The sequence below is a fragment of the Oryza brachyantha genome, chromosome 4 (genome assembly GCF_000231095.2).
Source record: "Oryza brachyantha chromosome 4, ObraRS2, whole genome shotgun sequence".
NCBI classification, from domain to species: Eukaryota; Viridiplantae; Streptophyta; class Magnoliopsida; order Poales; family Poaceae; genus Oryza; species Oryza brachyantha.
In genome coordinates, this window is record NC_023166.2 from 15472073 (window position 1) to 15494408 (window position 22336).

The 22336-nt window shown below is 44.0% G+C and overlaps 4 protein-coding genes across 5 annotated transcripts; 3 read left to right on the top strand and 1 right to left on the bottom strand.

Moving 5' to 3' along the window:
• Nucleotides 1–633: 633 nt before the first annotated feature.
• LOC102700053 (ethylene-responsive transcription factor 6-like) lies at nucleotides 634–1629 on the top strand. Its single transcript, XM_040522926.1, has one exon. It carries the CDS (start codon nucleotides 634–636, stop codon nucleotides 1627–1629), a length of 996 nt encoding a protein of 331 aa, XP_040378860.1.
• A 9287-nt stretch (nucleotides 1630–10916) lies between these two features.
• Nucleotides 10917–13485, top strand: LOC102710295 (nudix hydrolase 8-like). Its single transcript, XM_006652541.3, has 9 exons — nucleotides 10917–11172; nucleotides 11272–11579; nucleotides 11748–11813; nucleotides 11996–12133; nucleotides 12223–12300; nucleotides 12368–12418; nucleotides 12518–12552; nucleotides 12661–12769; nucleotides 12897–13485. Exons 1-9 carry the CDS (start codon nucleotides 11061–11063, stop codon nucleotides 13101–13103), a joined length of 1104 nt encoding a protein of 367 aa, XP_006652604.1. The 5' UTR covers nucleotides 10917–11060; the 3' UTR covers nucleotides 13104–13485.
• A 607-nt stretch (nucleotides 13486–14092) lies between these two features.
• On the top strand, nucleotides 14093–17194 carry LOC102710581 (deSI-like protein At4g17486). Its single transcript, XM_006652542.2, has 4 exons — nucleotides 14093–14446; nucleotides 15442–15729; nucleotides 15817–15897; nucleotides 16676–17194. Exons 1-4 carry the CDS (start codon nucleotides 14308–14310, stop codon nucleotides 16792–16794), a joined length of 627 nt encoding a protein of 208 aa, XP_006652605.1. The 5' UTR covers nucleotides 14093–14307; the 3' UTR covers nucleotides 16795–17194.
• Nucleotides 17195–18813: 1619 nt separating this feature from the next.
• On the bottom strand, nucleotides 18814–22224 carry LOC102700335 (disease resistance protein RPM1-like). 2 transcript variants are annotated; one of them, XM_040522927.1, is made up of 3 exons: nucleotides 19388–22224; nucleotides 19184–19240; nucleotides 18814–19099 (listed from the first exon to the last, which is right to left on the bottom strand). In XM_040522927.1, the coding sequence occupies exon 1, from the start codon at nucleotides 22217–22219 to the stop codon at nucleotides 19412–19414; it is 2808 nt and encodes a 935-aa protein (XP_040378861.1). In that variant the 5' UTR covers nucleotides 22220–22224; the 3' UTR covers nucleotides 18814–19099; nucleotides 19184–19240; nucleotides 19388–19411. The 2 variants fall into 2 exon arrangements, with proteins under 2 accessions (XP_040378861.1, XP_006653643.1); XM_006653580.3 differs by having other exon boundaries at nucleotides 19184–19271.
• Between the last annotated feature and the right edge of the window lie 112 nt (nucleotides 22225–22336).

Consider the following 22336-nt stretch of genomic DNA (forward strand, 5'->3'; position numbering starts at 1 on the left):
AAAATATACTGATAATGTGGAAAATTAATTTAAAACTTATATATCTGTTTGTATTTTACGTTTTTTAAAATTTTGGTCAAAATAGTTTTCTCAGAACCACTTCTTACCGAAAATAGCTGGTATTTTTAAAACATTTTATTTTGATACTAAGCCAAACTTCTTTAAATAGAAGTAACTTCGTAGAAATAACACCACTATTAACACAAAACAAATATCTTATAATATAAAACGCGGGATTAGGATGATCCTGATTACAAACTGTTGAATCTTAGGGAGGATCCAAACATCCAAGCTCCCAGCACGGTGATCTTTTGATTCATCATCACCCATTTTTCCAAGAATAAATGGATTGTGCAGACCTAAAGTGGGCCCCAAGACGCGGTCAAATAAGATCGCCGGAGAGACCGTAACCGGCAGCCCCAAGCCTTTAGGCCCCCTCTCGTCCGGCCTTATATATACACCGGACCGCGGTGGTTTTGTCCCCAAAGGCACAGCCGCACAGGCGCAGCACAGCTACTCAACGCAAGCAAATATCAAACGCACCAGTGCACCTCCTTGCTCTTCCACTGAGTTGAGGCACTCAGGCACCGTGTCGTGTCGTTCTCGATCTCACCGTGCAACGCCGCAGCATACATGGACTTCCACGGAGACGCCGTTGGCTTCGCCCTCGAGTTCATCCGCGAGCACCTGCTCGGCGGCGACGGCACTGTCCTCGACGATGCCATTGCCGCCTTCCCCGAACCGTCGCCCCCCGCGGCCGGACCGGTGGCGGCGTTCCCGTCTATGTTCTTGCCACAGCATGAGCTGCAGCAGCAAGATTGCCACCACGTAGACCGAACGCGCGAGTATGTGGAATCCGCCGCTCCGGCGGCCGCTGAGGTGGTGATGCTCAAGTTCGGAGGCGAGCCCTCCCCCGTGAGGCCGTCGTCTTCGCTGACCATCACCCTGCCCCCGAGCTCGTTCGGCTGGGCGTCTGCTGCCGCGCCGGCCGCCGCCGCCCCCGGCGCCGTGGAGGACTTCCGCAAGTACCGCGGCGTGCGGCAGCGGCCGTGGGGGAAGTTCGCGGCGGAGATCCGCGACCCGAAGCGGCGCGGGTCGCGCGTGTGGCTCGGGACGTACGACACGCCCGTGGAGGCCGCGCGCGCCTACGACCGCGCCGCCTTCCGCATGCGCGGGGCCAAGGCCATCCTCAACTTCCCCAACGAGGTCGGCTCCCGCGCCGGCGCCGATCCATGGGCCCCGCCGCCGCCGACGTCGCGGACGGCAGCGGAGGCGCCGCCAGCTGCCACCGCGACGAACAAGCGGAAGCGACAGTCGTCGGAGGAACCCAACGACAACGTCGAGGTGATCGGAGTGGTAAACAGCAAGGCCGAAGCGCTGATGACGTCCTCAGGCTCATCGTCACTGTCATCCTCCCTGTCGCGGGACACAGCGGCGGCGACGTCGTCATCATCGACGGGGACGTCGACTGGTTCGGATCCCGCTGGCTCGGCTGCCGAGAGCTTCCCGGCGACGCCGTCGAGCTGGAGCTGGGAGCAGTACTGGGAAGGGCTGCTCGGTGGCCTGCCGCCGCTGTCGCCACTGTCACCGCACCCGGCGATGGGGTTCCCGCAGCTCACCGTTAACTAAGAAGTTAAACAACTATTAGCTGAGGTGGGGTCACTAAAATGTGTTTTTTGTTGTTAACAACAGCGTCAGGTTACACTGGACAGTTTTTTTTAGCTTAATAGCAGAAGCGTCTGGACAAACACACAAGGAGAAGGGAGTACAGTGTCCATCACTCCATCAGTACAAGTCATGGCTCATGAGTATTTTTACGGTTTCTTCTTGAAATATAAATACCAGAAAGGTATCACACCGTATAGAGCAAGGTAGATAAAGTGCCTAAGTGGTATATTTCAAGTATCATTATGTAGTGCAGTGGTTTAGGTCAATCAATGATTGTAAGGAACAAACAAAGGGTGTCATTGCGCATATATATGATATCAGATTGTGATTTTTGTTTTGCGGGGATATGACATTGTAAATTGTTACGTGTTGATTGTTTAATTACGAAGATAACCCTGCACTAATTATATGTTCCCTTGTGCATTTCCTTCATTCTTTCATCCATTCCTTGAGGTATGAACATGTACCATACACCATTTCGCAAGCAAAAGGCACTCTCAATCTTTTCAGGAATTCGATTGTACTATCAAAATCTTGCTTCAAAACGAACATGAGGAACTGGAGTCATGCAAGACCGATCCAGCCACGACATACTTAAATATTGAATTCAAATTCAGCCAGCAGGCGCTGCTAATGAGATATGGCTGAGAAATATATCAAATAATAAAAAATAACTTTGAAAATATTTATATGTATTATATCAGCGGTTTAAAAACAAGATCAATTTTACAGTGCAACAAAAGATACCTCGAGGTACCGGTACTTCGCAGTATCAAATCGTTTCTGATTGTTCATCGTTGGATCTAAAATCACACATCCTACTCAGCTATATTAAGAAATGATTTGATACCTCGAGGTACTTTTTGTTGGACCAGAGCAAATCTCGTGTTAAAAATATACAGTAGAGTAGAAAATGGTCTAAAATCAAAATAAATCAAAAAATTCAAAATTTGGGTATATTTGATAAGCTAATTTCCCGTTTCAAGGCAACAAGGGACCCTGCACACCACACAACAGTATATCATGCATGTAGGGAGCATCTCCAACAATGCTTAACTTGGTTCCCAAAATTTATTTTTGGAAAGTTAGTCTAAAAATTTATCTTTAACAGTCCCTAATGCGTACTCTTGATTTTACATTGCTCCTTATACTAACCTAAAAATAAGCTAGATTTGAATATGTTTTTGGAGCTCCCAATTATTCCAACTGGTAAAAAAATGGTCTTTGCACGTCCTTGTTCTTTCTCGGTGTATACTTTTTCCTTTCCCGTGCTCTTCCTCCGCCCCTGGCATTGCATTTAGGAGGATAATTATTTAAGGATAACTCCCAATATAGCAATTTTGAGAATCATTTTTTGGAAATCTCTTAAAATGCTCTAATACACTGCATTGCATTTGACTCATCATGGGGACATCCAAACGTAGCGGTTTCTCTGCCGTTGACAGGGAAGGAAAAAACCAATTGGTGCGAATGTACGACTGTACGTTCACCCTGACCTGATATTGCTCTACGCACCAAAATCGTCATTAGAAAATTAAGCTCGAGCTGATGTCACTGTGGACTAGTTAAAGCCAGGCAGGTGAGCATGTCAAGCACGGAAGGGTTAACGTCACAGGTCAATAAGAGAGTTACCACAGGACGTAATTAATTCTCTTTGATATTGCATCTTCCCGGTCAGATCCCCAGCCAATCCAAAACGAAGCAGTCCGTCAGAGGCATCAGACGTTGCAGATTTGTTTAATTTACTCCGTGGCTCAGTCTAGCTAAATGATGGGTCGTCAAGCGATCAGCTGAGTTAACTCGGATATGGTCAGGCATGATTGATTAATAAGACACCAAAAGCACGATGCTGACGTACGAGAGAGTTGCTTATTAAACAGCATAAGCTTGATTATCAATAATTAGAGGAAGTGATAAGCTGTCTGATTCAACAGTCTTCGTTCAAAGGGAAGTAAAGAAAGTGTTTGGGATTGTACAGGTAGCTTAAAATGTTATTAGATCTCTACTGTCGACATCAACGGATTCCAGGTCAACTGTCAACGGATGGCGCCTGGGCATGCTTGTTTGCTACTGGATCAGACGATCAGTTGAGTATTTTAAATCACCCTTGATATGCACCGATAATTCTGCAGAGATAGAATATATTCCTTTTGATTAATTCGATTTCAATCGCCTGTCCATGAACCATATATGCATGTTATATCCTTCGTAATTTCTGTTGCATATTTGTTTCTTCCAGCGACTGACGGGATATTACATTCGCCTTAATTAAGCTTGCTACTGCGAAATTGGTTCCGAATTGTTTCTTCAGAAAACAAAAAATCCCTCTGAGTTTCTACACACTGTTGTGATTGACACTATGTTTTCTTTCTTTTTTCCATGAAGACTAACAGTCTGACTTTTCCTCTTTTTCCTCAGTAGCGGATTGATACTGCATATACAACTATATATATATATATATATACACACACAATGACCAATCTAGCTAACGAAACGAAAATCTTTTCAGAAACCAAAAAAAAGGAAAAATAAAAGCATGCAGTGCGAAACAGAGTGAGCTTGTCCGCGGCAAAGGTTGACGATGCAGAGGAACAGCATAACCTTTGATCTAATCCTCGCGTCAAGAGTGTTGAGTCTTTCGAACGTTGCGGCTATCCGCATCGATTGTAGTGATGCGCTATCTCCGTCGCCGTACTTTCTTGGCGAGGTCGGAGAGGCAATATGCAATTGCGCTGGCTAGGAGGGACGGGTTCCTGGTTGAATATCAGCAATGCATATGCTGAACAGTGTTACGAGAGTTTACGATTATTCAGCCTACTAGCTTGATTAATTGATTGAATGATTAGGAGTCAGACCATAGGCACGTCAAATCACCGCGTGGCACACTACTGGCATGCATTGCTGTTAAGTTTTCGGTCACTGCTTACTTTGACACTTTTACTCGTCCATGTTTGACGGCGCTGTTAATTTATCGATCTAACACTGCTTACTTTGACATTTTACTCCTCCATGTTTGACAGTGCTGTTGATATGTACGTATAGTAATTTGACAGATTGGGTGGAGTGAATGTGCAGTACTCCCTTGTTCCCAGTATAAATGTATTTCTACCGTTATAACGATACAAGGTGGTGTTTGGGACAAGGGACTTATTTTTAGTTTCTTATCCCATCGAAAGTTTGACCGCTTATTATAAATAGTAAACGTAGACTATTAATAAAACTCATCTATAATCTTGGACTAATTCGCGAGACGAATCTATTGAGCCTAATTAATCCATGATTAGCCTATGTGATGCTACAGTAGACATGCTCTAATTATGGATTAATTAGGCTTAAAAAATTCGTCTCGCAGATTACCACTCATTTATGAAATTAGTTTTTTTATTAGTCTATGTTTAATACTTCAAATTAACATCCGATGTGACATGGAGCTAAAAAGTTTAGCCCTATCTAAACAACCTCTAAATTAGTTGTAAAAATATAACTAATCTGCTCCTTATCCATATCTATATACTCTTTTAAAAGAAGCGGTGGTTGCAAATCTGTCACCAACCAGTTCAATTGTACTTTTTTCACTGACTACTTTATGTATTTTAGTATTACAAAATAGTCTTACATATTAGTTTTATCTTATTTCATTATATAAGTTTATTATACAAACACTTTATATATATATAAGGTCTAATTGTTTTAAAGACCTTTACAAGTGATTTGTACCAAACAATACTAATATAAGTACAGCTCATATTTATCTGTCATAAAGCATAGGTATTTAGCTAGTTATATAAGAAGATGGTACGGAGTTAGAGATATGTAGAGGCAAAATGGATAGATATTTAAATACGAGTTAATTAATAGGACAACTAATACTCTACGAATATACTATTTTTGTGAGATAACTTTAAATTACAGTAATACACTTATTATGAGAAAAGACAGTAAAAACGCTAGCGTAAAGTGTTCCCAGCGCTTGTCCACAAGAAAACTTGTTGAAACGGTATAGATAGTACGGTATGTTGGTCAATCATTTATTCAGTTAGGTCGTATGAGATCTCATCACTATATTTATTTGTTTCTCGTGTGAGGAAGGCAGCTTAATTTGTTGGGCTAGTTCTTAGCTAGCGTACAAATACAGGCCTACCGAATTGTATTGACCATAATGCTACTAGCATGCATATTGCCTCTTAATTATTTTTTTCTAAAAAGCATACGGCTACTTATTACTTTCCAGTAGAAATTACTACAGAACAGGCATTTCAGTGCAAAAGGGACCAGTGGTCCAGTAGAAACAATCCTATAGCTAGAAATAAGCGGTCATATGGTCATTCCATTAGTTACTGTGTACTCTCTCTCCGTGTCAAAATAACTTAATCTTTTTAGTTGACAATTTAAACAGAAATAATAAATTATTTTTGAATGGAAAGTATAATTTTTTTAGCGCTTTTAGAGTGGTCCATCTTTTAGGGAGATAACAACTAACCATCAATCTTGACCATTGATTTATTTTATTTATTATGACATCCTAATTAATAAGTCATGGCATCCATGGAAAGCATTAATGTGCATAATCATGTTTTTTTTAAAATTAAACCATGAATCAAGAAATGTATAACAATTATTGAACTTTATAAAACCAATAAATGGTGGTTTTAAATACAGAAAATTGTACATGAGATACACAAATAAAATTTACTTTGAATTTCAAAATATTTGAATCTTTGTTGTCAAAACATGATATTTTAAATAACTCTCATTTAAAATGTACATGCATATAATTTTGAAATTACCTTTTGCACACAACAATACTAATTTGAAAAGGAAGGTAATCATTTTTTAAAATTAAATATAATTCAGATTTATAGTATTTAAATATATGAAATCTTAATTCAAAATGGGTATGTTTATTTTTATTTTATAGAATTACGAATTTTAACATCCAATTAAGGAAACATCCACGCATTTATTGTCTGTCTACAACAATTATCTTCAATAGCATTTAAATTACGATAAATGATGTTTTATCATCCACGAGATAAGGATAATACTTGCCCTTGGATTAATGGCCAATGAATGGCGTAAAATACTTTTAATGTACCTTAATAAAATCTCATATTCCCATATTTTCTTGTTTACTACGAGTATAATAGGCACAAATCATCCATCTAGCTAAGTACTAGCTTTGACTCTTCGTCTTATTTAAAAATTTTTTGTGATTAATATTTATATTGTTACTATATAAAAAACATAAATAGTATTTTATGTGTGACTAATTTTTTTAATTTTTTGTACGATTTTTTTCAAATAAGACGAATGGTCAAACTTTAGACACAGAAATTAAAAAATGATTTATTTCTAGACGAGAGGTGGTAAGCGGTGGCCTAATTTTATCGGTCCAGCCGCATTCCAACTTCCTTATCATCTTTAATTAATCACTCCTCTGTTTGTGTGCAAGCCATACACATGATGGATTGCCAGTTCACCTTCACAAAGTCAGACATCGTTGCTACAACTGACAAGTCAAGCTCTTTGCTTTTTTTTTTTTTTGAGAACAAGCTCTTTGCTTCTGAAGTGTTCAGAAGATGACACCGGGGACGGAGTGGACTGTCGCTTCCTCAGCCTGATCTCTTGCTGATAAAATACAGATACAGATTACAGAATGTGATTACAAATAAGAACAAGAGCCGCGACAATGGCATGCGATCGGAGCATCAGTTTTCACTTTTCTACACATCCCTGACGTCTGAATCAGGGAGAATATCGCCATGAACAGTCCATCGGCTGACTTTAATTTCATGTCGCTAACCGATCGACCAATCGTCCCGGATCAGGCGGCATAGTTGGACGCCATCAAACTATCAAAGTAGAAAACGGCCAAGACCGGAGACGGGGCTACGACAGACAAGCTAGCTTAGCTTTTCTTGCAAAGTACGACCAAACTCTCCATTCCGCCGTCGCTGTTTGTTTGGGGAATATAAGTATATTTGCAAACGAGGAATAGTTTCTGAATAAAATTTTTATATGCGTATTTTTAGTGTTCTAAAGTTTAAAGACTTCATGAAAATAAACTTCGGTAAAAAAATCTTACTCTAAATTTAAGATTGAAAATTTAAATTTTGATTTATAAGTAGGTGTGAAAAAATGAGGACGAAGAAACTCTGAAATTTTCGTGCTCTGATCGGTTGATGCCGTCTCAGGCGCGTTCACTCACGGGACGCCGCTGAACAATATGTGACGAGTTTGCGAATTGCGATCTTATGCGTTACGGCATCCAGCATGGGGCTGTCCGTCATCTCGCGCCCACAATGGAGACTTGGAGAGACTCGTGCTTCTGAATCCGGAGAAAGGAAAAAGGTGGTGTAGTTTGCTCGATCGGTGTTATCCCTGAAGAAAACACAGCACCGTTGCTTCTCGGTTGGACTGATCAACCCAACCCGGTGCCGACAGCGTTACATGCAGCAAGCTACCTCGTTCCGGCGCAGTGGAACTGAAGCAATGCTAGCTGCCCGGTTTTTGTTGTCGGCGACCATGTCCAGTAACGTGATGTTTGACAGATCATATTCGAAGGATTTCGACAGACTAGCTCTAATAGTTGCATGCCAGAAAGGGAGAGAGTGAATCGCCACCCAACTGCGCCCATGGATGTAGAAAAGTTCGGATATGGGTAGTAAGAATGTGAGATCCTTGGAATAGGAAACTTCACTACTTCGGAAGTCCGACACCCTCGTCTTTTCGCTTATACTTATTAGTCAAAATTTAAATTTTCAGTCTTAAAAATAAAGTTGATTTTGAGGTTTTTTACCGAAGCTTATTTTTTAGCCCTAGCTTTTAGATCTCTAAGAATACATATATAAAACTATTATTCATAAATTATATTTTATTTATAAATATATCATTTATCTTTTTCGTAAAACAACTAGACAATCACCCTAAACCATCTCGCGGTCTTTTGACGATGTGACCATACTAGCATGGCTACTAAATACAAAAGGGGGGGAGGGGGGTAGTGTTAACTGGGCCTCGGTACCACTGATACGGAGTACTTCCGAAACCAAACTCAAGTATTAGAACACAGAACACTCCTTTCGACGATGTGACCATACTAGCATGGCTACTAAATACAAAATAAAGGCGGTTTGCAGTGCCATGAATGGCAGAAGAACACAGAACACTCCTTTCGGGCCTAGGTTTCACCGGGCCCCGGTTGCGGATGGGCTTGGCCGGTGCTCCTTGCCTCTATCTGGTTCGGCCGCATTTCAGATTGTAGGGTTCAATCTGACAAAAAAGCGGCCCAATTAGGTAGGCCTCCTGCTGTTGCCTGTTGAGGCCCATGATTTCAATATTAGAGCTGGCCCACAATTATGCTCTCTTGGATGTGTATGCTTAGAGCAACTCTAACCATCTTACCGTATGTCTCTCCATACTAAAAGTTTGCAAATTTAAAAAGAAAATATTGGTCTCAATAAATTTATCAAACGGATTGTATCGCTACCAACCTTATCAAACTTCTGTCCTCACTTGTTAGACTTAGCAAGGCAAAAACAAGTCGTTCAGGCTTGCCAAATATTCCAACATCTCTTTCCCCTCAGCTACCCTTGTGATCCTCTGGTGACATAGGATATATAAGAAATGTTAAGAAAAATCTTTTTACCAAGCTTACCAAATGGATAGATGAAAAATGAGATTTAAAAGGACCGTTGGAGTTGATCTTGTGATTTTGTGCTGGACAGTGTTGGTTTCTAGACTAGATAGAGAAGAGAAACTTAAAAATAAAAGGTGTTGTATCTTTTGTAAGAGTTATCTTTATACGTGTTTCTGGTTAGATGCATTAACTACATAAATAAAAGATAAACCGGAAAAAATATTAGATACAACCTTAAAAATATAATGTTACAGGCAGTAGTTTGCTCTACTAGCGCTTATGCACATGTTCCCTGGGTCTCGCCATGTCTCCGACTGTTTCGCTCGTGGCAGCAAAGCCGTCGTCGCTCGCGGAACCTCGTGATCCATGCGGACAACATGGCTGCACGCTCGTGTCATAGGATGAACAATGAAGCAAACACCTGTGGCTCCCCCACCCTTCTTCTTCGATCGGGCGGTCGGGCCTCGGCAACCGGCGGCCGGAGGGAGAACGCGCCCGTCGCGCGCACGCGGCACGTCCATGGCACGCCACGGCGGCACCTTCCTCCCTCGCACGCGTCTCACGGCGGCTTTGCTCCTCCGTTCCCGGAGCGCCGCTCCGGCCGTTCGCAGTTCCCACGTGTTGCCGCGTTGGCGCTGCGAGGCGCGCCCGTCACGGTCGGGACCGTCGCTAGCTCCTCCTGGAACAGTCCGGCTCCGTAACTTTCGCGCGGTCCCGCAGGCCGCGCGGCACCACCTGTTTCCACTGCCCTATCCATGCAGGGGCAGGGCGCCATCAATCACGTGCAGCAACAGACTCGCAGTTAACTCTGCTGGTTAACCCAGAAAAAATCTCCTGTACAATATCACGCACACCGTTTATGGATGGTGCAAAGGGAAAAGAAAAAGAAAAATCTTCCTGTCGCTAGCACAGTTGCGTTCCGGGGGCCAGGGAGGTGGCCACCACCACCACCGTCACGGCATCATGTTTAGTCTATCAGTTTTTGGTAGCAATCCTACGCGGAGCACAATCACCCGGGCGCAGAAAGGTGGGAGCAAGAGCAGCAAGAGTACCGGATCGACCTAATTACGCCCACCGAAACCATCGCTCAATAAAGCAACCCACCCATGCATGCAAGCGAAGCAGTGATGGGGATGATCAGTCATCACGCCGTGTTCAAGCGTGTTAACTCTGCGTTAGTTGATGCGTCCCGCCTTGCCGGTCCTTGTCACCCACCACCGGCCACCCTCTGACAGTGCATCGTGTTGGTAGCCACATGCGTTTGGATTTAGCAGATCGCTAGCGTGGCCTTCAGGATAAGGGGCTCGGCTTGTTAGTACCGACGATACTCTATTAAGTTACGATTTCTTTTCTTCATCAACTGGTTCTCTAGCCGGTAGTAGTAGTAGCAGCAGCAGCTCTTGCCTTGTCAGGCGTTGTTTACACTCGAGGCGCGCGTGTCGTATGCAGTAGTATCTCTAGTAATCTGAGCCGGTGGCGCGGGATCTTTGCCCGCTCCGCGAGCGCGCGGGTACGCGACAACGCCCACGCATTTGGCGTGTCCCCTGTCCTCGTGAGGGTGACGTCCCTGCCCTCCCCGACGCGATTTTTATAAGCGCCTCTGAGTCATCGTGTGGAGCTCAGGGGATCGGCCCACTCGCAAGCTGGAGCAGCGAGCACCGTCGCAGCAGCACAGCCTTGAGCCTCGTATTGTACGACGCACTCACTACACTAGCGATACTCCGCTTGCTACTGGATAGCGGAGTGATCAGCGATGGAGAGCAGCTTGGTCGACACGGCCGGCGCCACCCTGTGTCCCGCGGCGGCGGCAGGAGGGCGCCGCCGCGGCGCCGGGAGCTTCTTGAACTGCTCGTGCTCCTCCAAAGGTATGGCCACCGGGAAGATGCTAGCTTTTGCACGTTCTTGTCGCTCGTCGGGCGATCTGGAGACCTGACCGATCGAGCTTGTGGTTTTCGGTGGCGCAGAGTACAGGGTGAGCGCGTCCTACTCCATTGGGCGGATGCTGAGCGGGGTGAGGTCGGCGGCGCGGAAGAAGCTGTTCAGGAGCGAGCCGGCCGACCTGCTGGGCACCAACTGGTCGCCGGACTCGCCGTCGGGCGGCGCCGACGACGGCCGGCACCACCATTGGTGGACGGCTCTCGAGAACAACTTCGTCCTCGAGGCCTCGGAGGACGAGTACGGCGGGGTCGTCGTGGCCGCCGAGAGGCTGCCGTCCGACAAGGCCGCCTTCGCGCGGTCGCTCGCGGCGTCGCTCTCCTACTGGAAGTCCGTGGTACGTACGGCCAACACATTGATCTCTCAGATCGAGTGTACAGTAAAAGATATGAGTTCACTTCAATGTAGATACCTGATGGTGGAAATTGTTAACTCTCAAAACTGCATACATCACTGATCAGACACTGGCTCTTACTGTAATCCTCAAATAATTTTGATGTTTCAGGGGAAGAAAGGGGTTTGGCTAAAGTTACCAGTGGATCGCTCGGAGTTTGTTCCTATAGCAGTGAAGGTATTGTTTTCTTCCCCTTTGTGAATCCAGAATTCCTGAAGCTTACCTTAGATTTGAATCTGAAAGAAAAAATGAAAGGAAAAAATATTAAGGTATGGTTTTAGACCTACATGCAATGATGATATTTACGTTGGAAAATGACTCAAGAGATTTCTAATGATGTTGCTTAACTCTGTCTGCAGGAGGGTTTCAAGTACCACCATGCTGAGGAAGCATACGTGATGATGACATACTGGATCCCTGAAGAGCCATGTATGCTCCCTGCAAATGCTTCTCACCAGGTTGGAGTTGGTGGGTTTGTGATCAACGATCAAATGGAGGTTTGTTTCATGTGCCTTTTCTGTTGTTTTTGGTTAGAACAGTTAGCTGAGTGTTTCTGTTTCTGACGGCATCCTGGACAAATGAACAGGTCTTAGTGGTGCAAGAGAAGTATTGTGGTTCTTCGTTGGATGGTGCTTGGAAACTCCCCACAGGGTTTATTCTTGCGGTAAGAACATATTGAAAACCATCAAGCATCGAGCCTGTATCAAAGTCTGAACACTGTTTGTTTGCAGTCAGAAGAAATATTTTCAGGAGCCACTAGAGAGGTCAAGGAGGAAACTGGGGTAAGAAATGGAACGCTTTGCAATTCACTTCTTTGTATTCCTCGTAAGTCGTAAGGATCAATTCTCAGTTCAACTACTCTGCTGTTATCAACTATGCAGGTTGACACTGAATTTGTGGACGTTGTTGCTTTTAGGTAATTATCTTTCATCGCAGCATATAGTCATGTTGATTAGTTCAACTGAAACCGTTACCCAGTAAGTCTGAATTTTGTCTCATCACTTTCCATCGCTTACAATGATAGGCACGCGCACAACGTGGCATTTCAGAAGTCCGACTTGTTTTTCATCTGCATGCTAAGGCCTACATCGAACGAGATCAAAATTGATGAAACTGAGATCCAAGCAGCGAGGGTACATCCTCATTAAACTTGCTGGAACATTACATTTTCACAGTATAATATTCAGAGAGCGCCATTGGTGGAACAACAGATCTCCTGAAAAAACATTCCTTCTGCCCTGGTCTTGGTCTTTTTTTCAGTGGATGCCACTCGAGGAGTTCGTCAAGCAGCCATTCATCCAGGAGGACCACATGTTCCAGAAGATCATGGACATCTGCATCCAGAGGCTCAGGAAGTGCTACTGCGGCCTGACCGCGCACAATGTCATCTCCAGGTTCGACGGCAGGAGGTCGACGCTCTACTACAACGTCTCTGAACCCGAGGATGTGAACTGCGACGCTGCCTGACGCCGGCGCTGCTGTTGCAGAGATCATGCGATGTAAATATGAAAAATGATAGAATATAGGAATTATCACAGGCCGGGTAGCTCTGACCGGCGGTTGCAGTTTCGTGTAGATTGCAGCTGAACTGAAGAAGAAACTGAAGACTCTCAGAACTTTTTTCGTTTTGGTGCATGCACTCGCTCACGCTAAACAGCTGCTTAAAGTGTATCTAGTGCTATACTGCTCTGCTATGGCGAAAGCAAAGAACACGCACCAAGAACCGGGATACTAGAATGTGATTGGCCTACGAGTTCTGCTCCCATGCAACATTGCAAGTCCCAAATGTGTATGCAAACTTTTCTCTTACGCGTGCAGAGTATAATTGAAGAACTGTCCTGATTCCTGAATGGCTGAATGCCTCATTACGATTTTGTAGCTGTGATTTTGCAGCCACCTGACACACATGACTGTCTTGTTTGTCTTGAGAGTCTTCGACCCCTGGGAAATGCTTTGTTCAATCAGTTTTCAAGATTAGGAAATGAAAGACGACGGGTTGAGCAATTTTGGGGACAATTTTAGTTTAACCTTTCGATCTCGCAACGAACTGACATGAGCATCGAGCTATGATTGCTGTGGGGGCGGCAGATATGGGGCTTGCAGCATCCCCATTGAACTGACAATCTGGCATGCAGCAATACCACGAAGGAATGCTGCCATTTCTCAACTCTCTCATCGTTGACCGGAGAAGTCATCGTGTCACTGTCGCCGGGGGCCCGCACGTCAGGCCGCCAGTACGCGTTTCGCGCCTCTTTGTGACGGCCCACTAAAAATCATCCACCTACTCAAACCAGACAGCTTTCTCCACCCTTAATCAAGGTTAGGGTTTTACCCACCCACCGCGAAACCTCAAACGCCAATGACACGTGGGGCCCACATTTCGGTTGGCCCTATCAGCCAGTGACTATTTAGATGAAGGCGCCAGCGCCAGCGCCAGCGCCAGTGGGTAACAAGTTCAAGAAGCGTACGTTCCACCTGAGAACCTTTCCCTTCTTCGCTCTCAACAAAACAAAAAAATCAAATCGAAACGGAAGAAATCGGAATCCCTCTTCTAATCCCCCCTACTTTTTCGTCTGCTCCGATTTCCTCGAGAGCTAATCTGGCAGCGAATGCTGCGGCCGTAGAGTAGGGAGATCTGTAGCCGCAGGCGCGCCTCGCCGTAGGCCGTAGCATGGCGGTCCAGAACGACGGCGGCGGCGGCGGCGGCGGAAACGGCGCTGCGTCGGTGGTCGTCAACGTGTACGACCTGACGCCCATGAACAACTACCTCTACTGGTTCGGCCTCGGCATATTCCACTCCGGAATCGAAGGTTTGTGATGCTTTGAGCTCTCTCTTAGAGGTTACTGTTTTTTTTTTTTTTTGCATGGTTGATGGCTTGATGCGGGCTAGCGTTTTACAGATTCGTATGCTTGTTTTGGGCGTCTTGATAGGTTTGTGTTGCCATTGAATGTGTGTACAAGTTGTTTTTTTTTTCTTTTGTGAATTTGGAAGAAAGAAAATATTTGGGTAAAAGAAGAGAGAGCATTTTGGGCGAGGTTTGATTGCCTTACGTGCGTGATTCGATCTAGTGATTCTGTCTAGCAAACCAAGGAAATAAGACTATGCAATGCTACTTGGACAACAATATGCACAATTCACTCAGAAAACATGCAAAAACAGGGGAAAGTATGATGGAAAGAATTTAAAGTTCCAAGTAAACTTGGGTTTAGCTATAGCTACCTTAGACTTACAGTTCTACATTCTTTAAAAAAAAATCTGAAAGACCCATACATATAGGGCATCTTGTAATAGGTGCATATCCAAAAAAAGGTAAAATGTCAACATATATGTATACACACATAGACAATTTCTTGTACTTGCTCTATAGCACGTATCTCTTTATGTTTCCATTTTACTAGGGTCAGTGACAAATGTCTGGATCAGAAGTAACTTGCAAAGATAAAAAGGAAGAAGAATTGAGGTTTGTCTGCTTTGCTGTTTTTAGCAAAGCATTTATGAGTGTGATATTAGTGGTTATGCCCTAGAGTCATGTGTCGAGACTCATTTGGAAAAAAGACCGGTGAAGTTTGGTACGCCAATTGTTAGGCATTAAAAGCTGATTGAAATTGTTTACTACCTCTTATATGATCTGCTCATTGTACAAATCATGGATTCAGGCTTTTAATAATTCACATGCCTAACTTAAATTGTATATCAATACTTCAATATTTTCTCAACCTGCTTTTGGTTGCTTCCTGTACTGTGCTAACTGATTGGAATGAGCATAACTTAAAATGTTGTCTCACTGGTAATTCAAATGAACAGTTCATGGCATGGAGTATGGATTTGGAGCACATGAGTTCCCAACGAGTGGGGTGTTTGAGGTGGAACCAAAGAGCTGCCCTGGCTTTGTCTATAGAAGGTCTGTTCGGATGGGCACAACTGGGATGTCCCGGGCAGAGTTCCGCTCATTCATTGAAAATCTCGCTGGAAAGTACAATGGCAATTCATATCATTTAATTTCGAAAAATTGCAACCATTTTACAGATGATGTGTGTAAGAACTTAACTGGAAAGCAAATCCCTGGATGGGTGAATCGACTAGCCAGAGTGGGTCAGTATCAGCGTTTCACTAGTTTTATGTAATTTTTCCTGGCTTAACTGGAAAACCATTCCCTGATTAATTTTGTGAAATTCTTAGGTGCCTTCTTTAACTACATTCTACCAAAAAGCATTCAAGTTTCTGCAGTTACACATGTCCCGACTCATCCTGCATTTTCTGGTGAGTTTCTTCCTAGTCCTGTACTTTAGTTATGATTTATGTAGTTAGCTAGTTGGTATTATCCTCTTTAATTGCACTCAGTTGCTAGGTACAGCCTGTATGGTATGCTAGTTCACATTCTAGATGGCCATTTGTGCTTTGAAATGTTAACAGCCATACATGTGTGTGTGTTTTTGAGAATGAGTGTAATGTAAGGTGTGCGTTTAAAATGATGTCCATGTGTCAAATCTTGTACTAACAAACAGCCAGAAACCTTTTGGTCGTGTGGAAAAATCCATCCAAAAAATCTGATATGCTATGTGTTACACTTCTTATTTTCTCCATTTGGCTTAGGTGATACTTTCTTTTGATCGAAAAGTTTAGGATATACTTAATCTTCCTAATATATCATTTTTACTTGTATGCGAGCAAATTTATGCTGCATATGTTCATACCAGCTGTGAAAAAAGAGCTATTACTGAGTATCTACTCAGTCATCTTTTTCTTGTTGATGTGAATATGCAAATGGTTTGCATATCATTTTATTATTATTCTTAAGTAAAAAAGAACCAGGTTCCTCTGTTTCAAAACCAAGGCGACATCATTACAAATTTTGTCGCTGTAGCTCACTTTCATGAGTAACTGGCCTCTTTAGGTAATTCCGGATTTACAAGGAATATCTGGAACAACATGATTCCTAGATGGATACCTTCACAGCTTCACTTTATTCTGTTTTATATCTGTTGTTCGTATTGTTGACATTCAGTTATTAATTTTCCCTCTTCAAATGCACTCGCAGATGATGATATGGATTCAAGATCTTGTTCTATTAGTGGGGACAGTGATGTGGATGAGCTGGACCAACACCTGCTATCAGCAGCGCCCATTGAGCTTCATTCTATAGAACAACAAAGCTAGCCAAAGATGATATCTGAATTCAGCAACTCTTTATGTTCCCTGCAGCAGCGCAAGTTTAAGACTCCAATTCCTGGAGCTAGCAATGAAGCGCTTCCCTTGTGCTCGAGTTTTGCTGCAAAGTGCAAACTCCTGGCAATGCTGCCATCCGTGGTGTTCTAGCAGAGACGGAATTGGCACTGAGAGCCATATATCCTTAGTCCTTATAGCTCATGCTATTATGGAAATTATATCTACGAACTAGGGCAATGCTGAGGCGGCTACAGCATGTTGTAACAAACTAGTACTACCATATATACAATGATCATAATATCACGTGAAATTTGATTCTTTGTGTTGTATTTTTTTGGAATTGGTGATTATATTGTCTCCAGTTATATGTCATTAAAGAGTTTCTATTCTAGAGTGTCAATATGTTATGCCCATATTTATTGAGCTTTTTTTACCATCGTTAAAAAAAATACTTTGAGATACCATATTTTTCAGTGTAAAAGTATCTTAAGGTACTATAATTTTTTACTAAAATTTTTGGTATCTCAAGGTACTTTTCAAACATGTTAACGAAAGAAAGAGTGAAGTGCATCAGCAGTCTCTAAACTTGTATGCATATGTCATCTAGGTTCCTGAACTCTCAAAATGTATTTTTGGGTCCCCGAACTTGTCCGAGGGTGTCATATTGGTCCAAACGACCTCCGACTCGCTCCATCCGCTGATGTGGCATGCCATGGTGGCGCCTACGAGAAGGGAGAGAAGAATAAGGAGGAGAGATACTGACATGTGAAACTCACAAGGCACTACCAACACATAGTCGCCACTATGGCATGCCACGTCAGCGGATGGAGCGGGTCAGTGGTTGTTTGGACCTATATGACACCCTCGGACAAGTTCGGAGACCCAAAAATGCATTTTGAGAGTTTAGGGACCTAGATGACACATGCATTCAAGTTTAGGTACCGCTGATGCACTTCACTCTTAAAAAAACACATTTATTCCATTATTTGCCAAACGTACCATGGCGATCCTTACAACAATATCCATGTATACCTACTCCTAACTACTAGCCGAGTACTTGTCAGCATCAAGCTTCATGAACATCGCTGCGCATTATACTTGTGCACAGAACACAGTGGTGCCCACTTCCAATTCTCAATGAAAATAAAAACGATGTAATGTTTTCATGTGTGAACCACGATACAAAAGAGCAAGAAGAAACATCCCAAGCAATTGCATCGGACAGATGAAACGACGAGCAACGATGGAAGGAGAGGACATATAAACAAAAAAGCAGATATACCAGTAAGTAATAACAGAATAATTAATCAACGATATACTCTTCACTACGTACAAGTTGTAAACCTGTTCATTCATTCTTTTTCCCCCTCTGTTCAATTTCCTTGCACGTGCACGCCTCAGACTGTAATTTCAGTTTTTCTGTTATCGGACGAGCTACAGTAGGCGCATCGTGGGATGGCGCGAGCGAGGTGGCTTGATTTCCATGCATATTTGTTTGCCCACGTTTGTGTTATGTATTCAGTACAAATAAGTGAAGAGAAAAATGAAAAGGTTGCAGCCGGATCGCAGCACAAAATCTCTCGCGTTCTTTGCTCGTTTGTTTTCTCTGTTCTTCTCTGCATTCTCTATTTCAGCGACAACAAGTTAGAGAAGGAAAATTAGTCCCCGTAAGCCAAGAACCAGTATGACCAGTGGTGAGACTACGGGGCTGTTTGGAAACATACTCAAATTGTCTAAGCTAACATGGCTAAATTGTTACCAACAAAATTAAAGTTATACTTTAGCCAGAATATTATAAACTTGCAACACTTTTACGAGTCAATGACATGCGGGAATTTTGTAATAATGAAAGAATCTTATCAAATTTGACCAACTTGAGTTGTAGCATGGTGAGGCTATATAAAATTTCTACCAACATACTTTTCAGTTGCTACTAAGCCGTTTCACTTTTTTTCTTTATTTTTAAAAAAGCAAAACAATGGGAACCAAGATATTTATAGTAGCTGAACAACCAGTTCGACGTATAAACCAATTAATAATAGGTTCAAGATATTTAGTAGGTTCACGATTCAACAAACAAACAGGTAATTCAGAGTTTCAGACGATAAATTAGACATATGCGCCACTTCCATGGAAGCAACAAAACAAAAGCAACCATGAGCAAACATTAACTCCAACTTGATTCAGTTTCCGGTAGCTCATTGAAGATGTCAAACATCAAGCCGGCAGTCCAGGGGCAGGCAGGCAGGCAAAGCGGAATTGGACGTCATAGCCGCTAGAGAGAACGTTGTCGCAGCTGCAATAGAGGACGCCCAGCAAAAGGTCGGACCAGAGACAGCTATATACATAATACAGAAGTATGGAACGGACGAACAATTACCTTGCCATCTACCAGCCGCTTGAATTCTGAGCCAGTGTGCACAGTGATCACCAAGCTCTACACTTACAAAGTACAAAGCCGCTTACAACTGAAGCAAAGTAAAAAACCGTTTACAACTGAAGGGTCAGTGTTGATCATATATGTAGAACATTAGATTTCAGAAAAATATATATAGAACACCAGATTATTCATTATATATTGTACCTGCATTAATTTCAATAGGTGACTTTACATGATGCTGCCTCTATCTATGAAGGGCCAACTTTCCAACAGTGATAGGTTGATATAAATTTTTTCCTCTAACAATTTTCCATAATGCCAACGGATGCTCTTGATTTTTATTGTGTGCTCAGAGTTATGATTATGCTCCTGTAATACCTCATCGTTCCGTATATGATGTATCATCTCACTTGGCATTTCGAAAAGATCCAGGGTTTCAAGATGTACCAGGTTCCTGATGTCTTGGGGTATTTTCGTTAGCTGATCACATCGGCCAAGCATCAACACATGTAGATCTACAAGAGATCCCTTCTGAAACTCCAAGTGAGAAAGGTTAGGCAAGTCCTGCAAGCTTAGTTTCTTCAGGGCTGGAAAATAACCATTTGCAAAGGTCAAGCTCTTTCCACTATATGCATTGACAAGGCTAAGATGCAATAACCGGGGAAGCGACGAAAGCAATACAACTGAATCTTCCATGAGGTTAGATGAATGCAATCGCAACTGCATGAGGTTATTAAGGGAGCCAAACCATGAAGGTAACTTGCCTCTTACTAATATCCCCTCTAAGGTAAGTTTTTGTAGCTTTATTGGTGGAGGATAGAATGGTTCAAGGTCTAATTTGACCTTAGCATCCTGACTGATAATTCCCAAGCGCAGTAGGCAACTCATTTTGGAGATGGATGAGGGCAAATGAATAAGATTGCTCTCATGCACACCACATAGCTCTAGACTTCTCATCTGCTTCAAGCTTCCTAAGGATCTAATCATCTTCTCATCAGCTTCAATGTATTTAAGAGTCTGCAGGCAGGTCAGATTTTTTACCCCATCTGGAAGTGCAATTGCCATACCAGGGCCTGGATAGGTGAAATCTGCAGATCGTCGTCTATACAAAACCAGGTGGCGCAGGTTCTTGAGCTTTATTATGCTTCGCGGTAATCTTTGTACCATGGACCACTTAGCATCTAAAGTTTGTAAGTTATGTAATTGTCCCAATTCCTCTGGAAGCTCATCTATGAGAGTGGAACGGATGCCAAGATACCGCAGATTAAGAAGGTCAGTCACCACAATAGGCAGTTTAACTATCGGAATGAACCATAAGTTCAACACAGTCAACAACCTAAAGCTAGAGAAGAGTGAGGCGTCCAAATCCGCCTTAAATACATGGAAGGAGCGAAGTGAGTTCATTTTAGGAGCTGACACACGATCACTTCTGCATCGGTCAAATACAAGATGACGGGCTTTTTTGCTTGACCCCAATGTTGCGGTGCATTTGGAGAACACAAAAAATCTTTCCTTTGCTGATCTGTGCACAATCATTTCCCTGATCAGGTCATGTATGCAGCAGCGCTTGGCACGTCCAAACTCATTCTGGACAGGAACCTGCAACAGCGAACGTTGCACTAACTGGTTCAGGTAATCATCAGCAACCTCCTCCATTGTACTATTCCCCTTTTCCTCGATTAAGCCCTCTGCAACCCACGTTCTGATTAGAGTCTTCCTCTTGATCATAAAATCCTCAGGGTATATACTGCAATATAGAAATAATTTCTTCAGGTGGTACGGCATATCATCAAAGCTCAGATTCAGTATGCTTGACACTTGCCCAATTCCATAATCACTGCTTTCATACCACGCAAGGTTGTCATATACATTTTTCCAGGCAAACTCTGTTCTATCCTTCAAAACAAGCAGATTAGCAACAGAAACAATTGCCAATGGCAGGCCACAACATCCCTCCACAATCTTTGAAGCCCAATGCCTGAGGCGATATGGGCATTCTCGGTCTGCATCATCCCTAAATGCAGTGTTACAAAATAAAGACCATGATTCCAGCTCTGAAAGTGGCTCCAACCTGACGATCCTATTAGATGATGCCAGAGAAGCAATGTCTTGACTGCGGGTAGTGATGATTATCCGGCTCTCAGTTCCATCATCAACAAAAGCCTGACGGATCTCGTACCATGCATGGGCATCCCAGACATCATCCAGCAAAAGCACATACCTCTTCTTGGAGAGATGGCCACGCAAAGCCTCAACCAGCGACCGGTAGTCCATATTGTCCACGTCCCACGGCACGCCGGCGCGGGCATCCCGATGAAATTCCTTAGCGATTCTCCTGAGGAGGTCTTCCGTTGTGAAGCTCTTCGAGACAGCCACCCAAGCAGCACAATCAAAGTGGCCGCTTGCGGTGACTTTCTTGTACACGTTAGTGACAAGAGTTGTCTTGCCAACGCCGCCCATCCCGCAGACTGCGATCAACATCCGCCGGGGGTCAGCATCCCCAGTCAGCCATTTCATCAGTAACCTTTTGTGCATCTCAAAACCAACGATTTCGTCCTCCTCCACGAAGTGCGACGCCTCCGCTAGCGTCCGTCCGACTGTCGACGCGGATCTGCCACCAGCAGCCGAGCTCGGCGCGGAGACCTCCGCCGGCCGGATTCCTAACTGCTCCTTCGCGGCCGAGAGCTCCCGGAGCCTCTCCCGCGCCCTCCACAGGCGCCTGGAGAGCGCGAACCAGGCACCCAAGTTACCGCCGTGGCGGAAGAAGCTGTGCCTGGAGAGGAAGGCGTACTCGTCCGCGGCGTCCTCGAGGTCGAAGGCGACGTCGCGCACCTGGCCGACCCAAGCGTCGGCGAGCGCGTCGCTGCCGCGGAGGGAGTCGACGGAGCGGAGGAAGGCGAGGAGCAGCTCCAGGTCTTTCGCCGCCGCTTCCATTCCCGAGCGGACGCCGGCGAGAGAGGAGAGCCCGACGGCCGCCGGGCTGGACAGCGCAGCGGCGAACTTTGCCAAGAGGGTGACGGCGATCATCTCCGCCATGGTGGGTGTGTTGCCTGTGCGGGCGGGACTGCGGAACTGGGCAGCTTCTGGAGCCGGTAGGCGAGCCGTCAGCGCAAACCCCGCCGCCGAAGTAAAAAAGTCAACGTTTCGAGAACA

Bases quoted from the DNA above. Each gene is read 5' to 3' on its own strand.
- LOC102700053 (XM_040522926.1), top strand. From the start codon at position 634: ATGGACTTCCACGGAGACGCCGTTGGCTTCGCCCTCGAGTTCATCCGC.
- LOC102710295 (XM_006652541.3), top strand. From the start codon at position 11,061: ATGGAGAGCAGCTTGGTCGACACGGCCGGCGCCACCCTGTGTCCCGCG. The intron at 11,173-11,271 runs GTATGGCCACCG...TCGGTGGCGCAG, and splicing joins CTGCTCGTGCTCCTCCAAAG to AGTACAGGGTGAGCGCGTCC. The intron at 12,301-12,367 runs GTAAGAACATAT...GTTTGTTTGCAG, and splicing joins CCACAGGGTTTATTCTTGCG to TCAGAAGAAATATTTTCAGG.
- LOC102710581 (XM_006652542.2), top strand. From the start codon at position 14,308: ATGGCGGTCCAGAACGACGGCGGCGGCGGCGGCGGCGGAAACGGCGCT. The intron at 15,730-15,816 runs GTCAGTATCAGC...TGAAATTCTTAG, and splicing joins GAATCGACTAGCCAGAGTGG to GTGCCTTCTTTAACTACATT. The intron at 15,898-16,675 runs GTGAGTTTCTTC...ATGCACTCGCAG, and splicing joins GACTCATCCTGCATTTTCTG to ATGATGATATGGATTCAAGA.
- LOC102700335 (XM_040522927.1), bottom strand. From the start codon at position 22,219: ATGGCGGAGATGATCGCCGTCACCCTCTTGGCAAAGTTCGCCGCTGCG.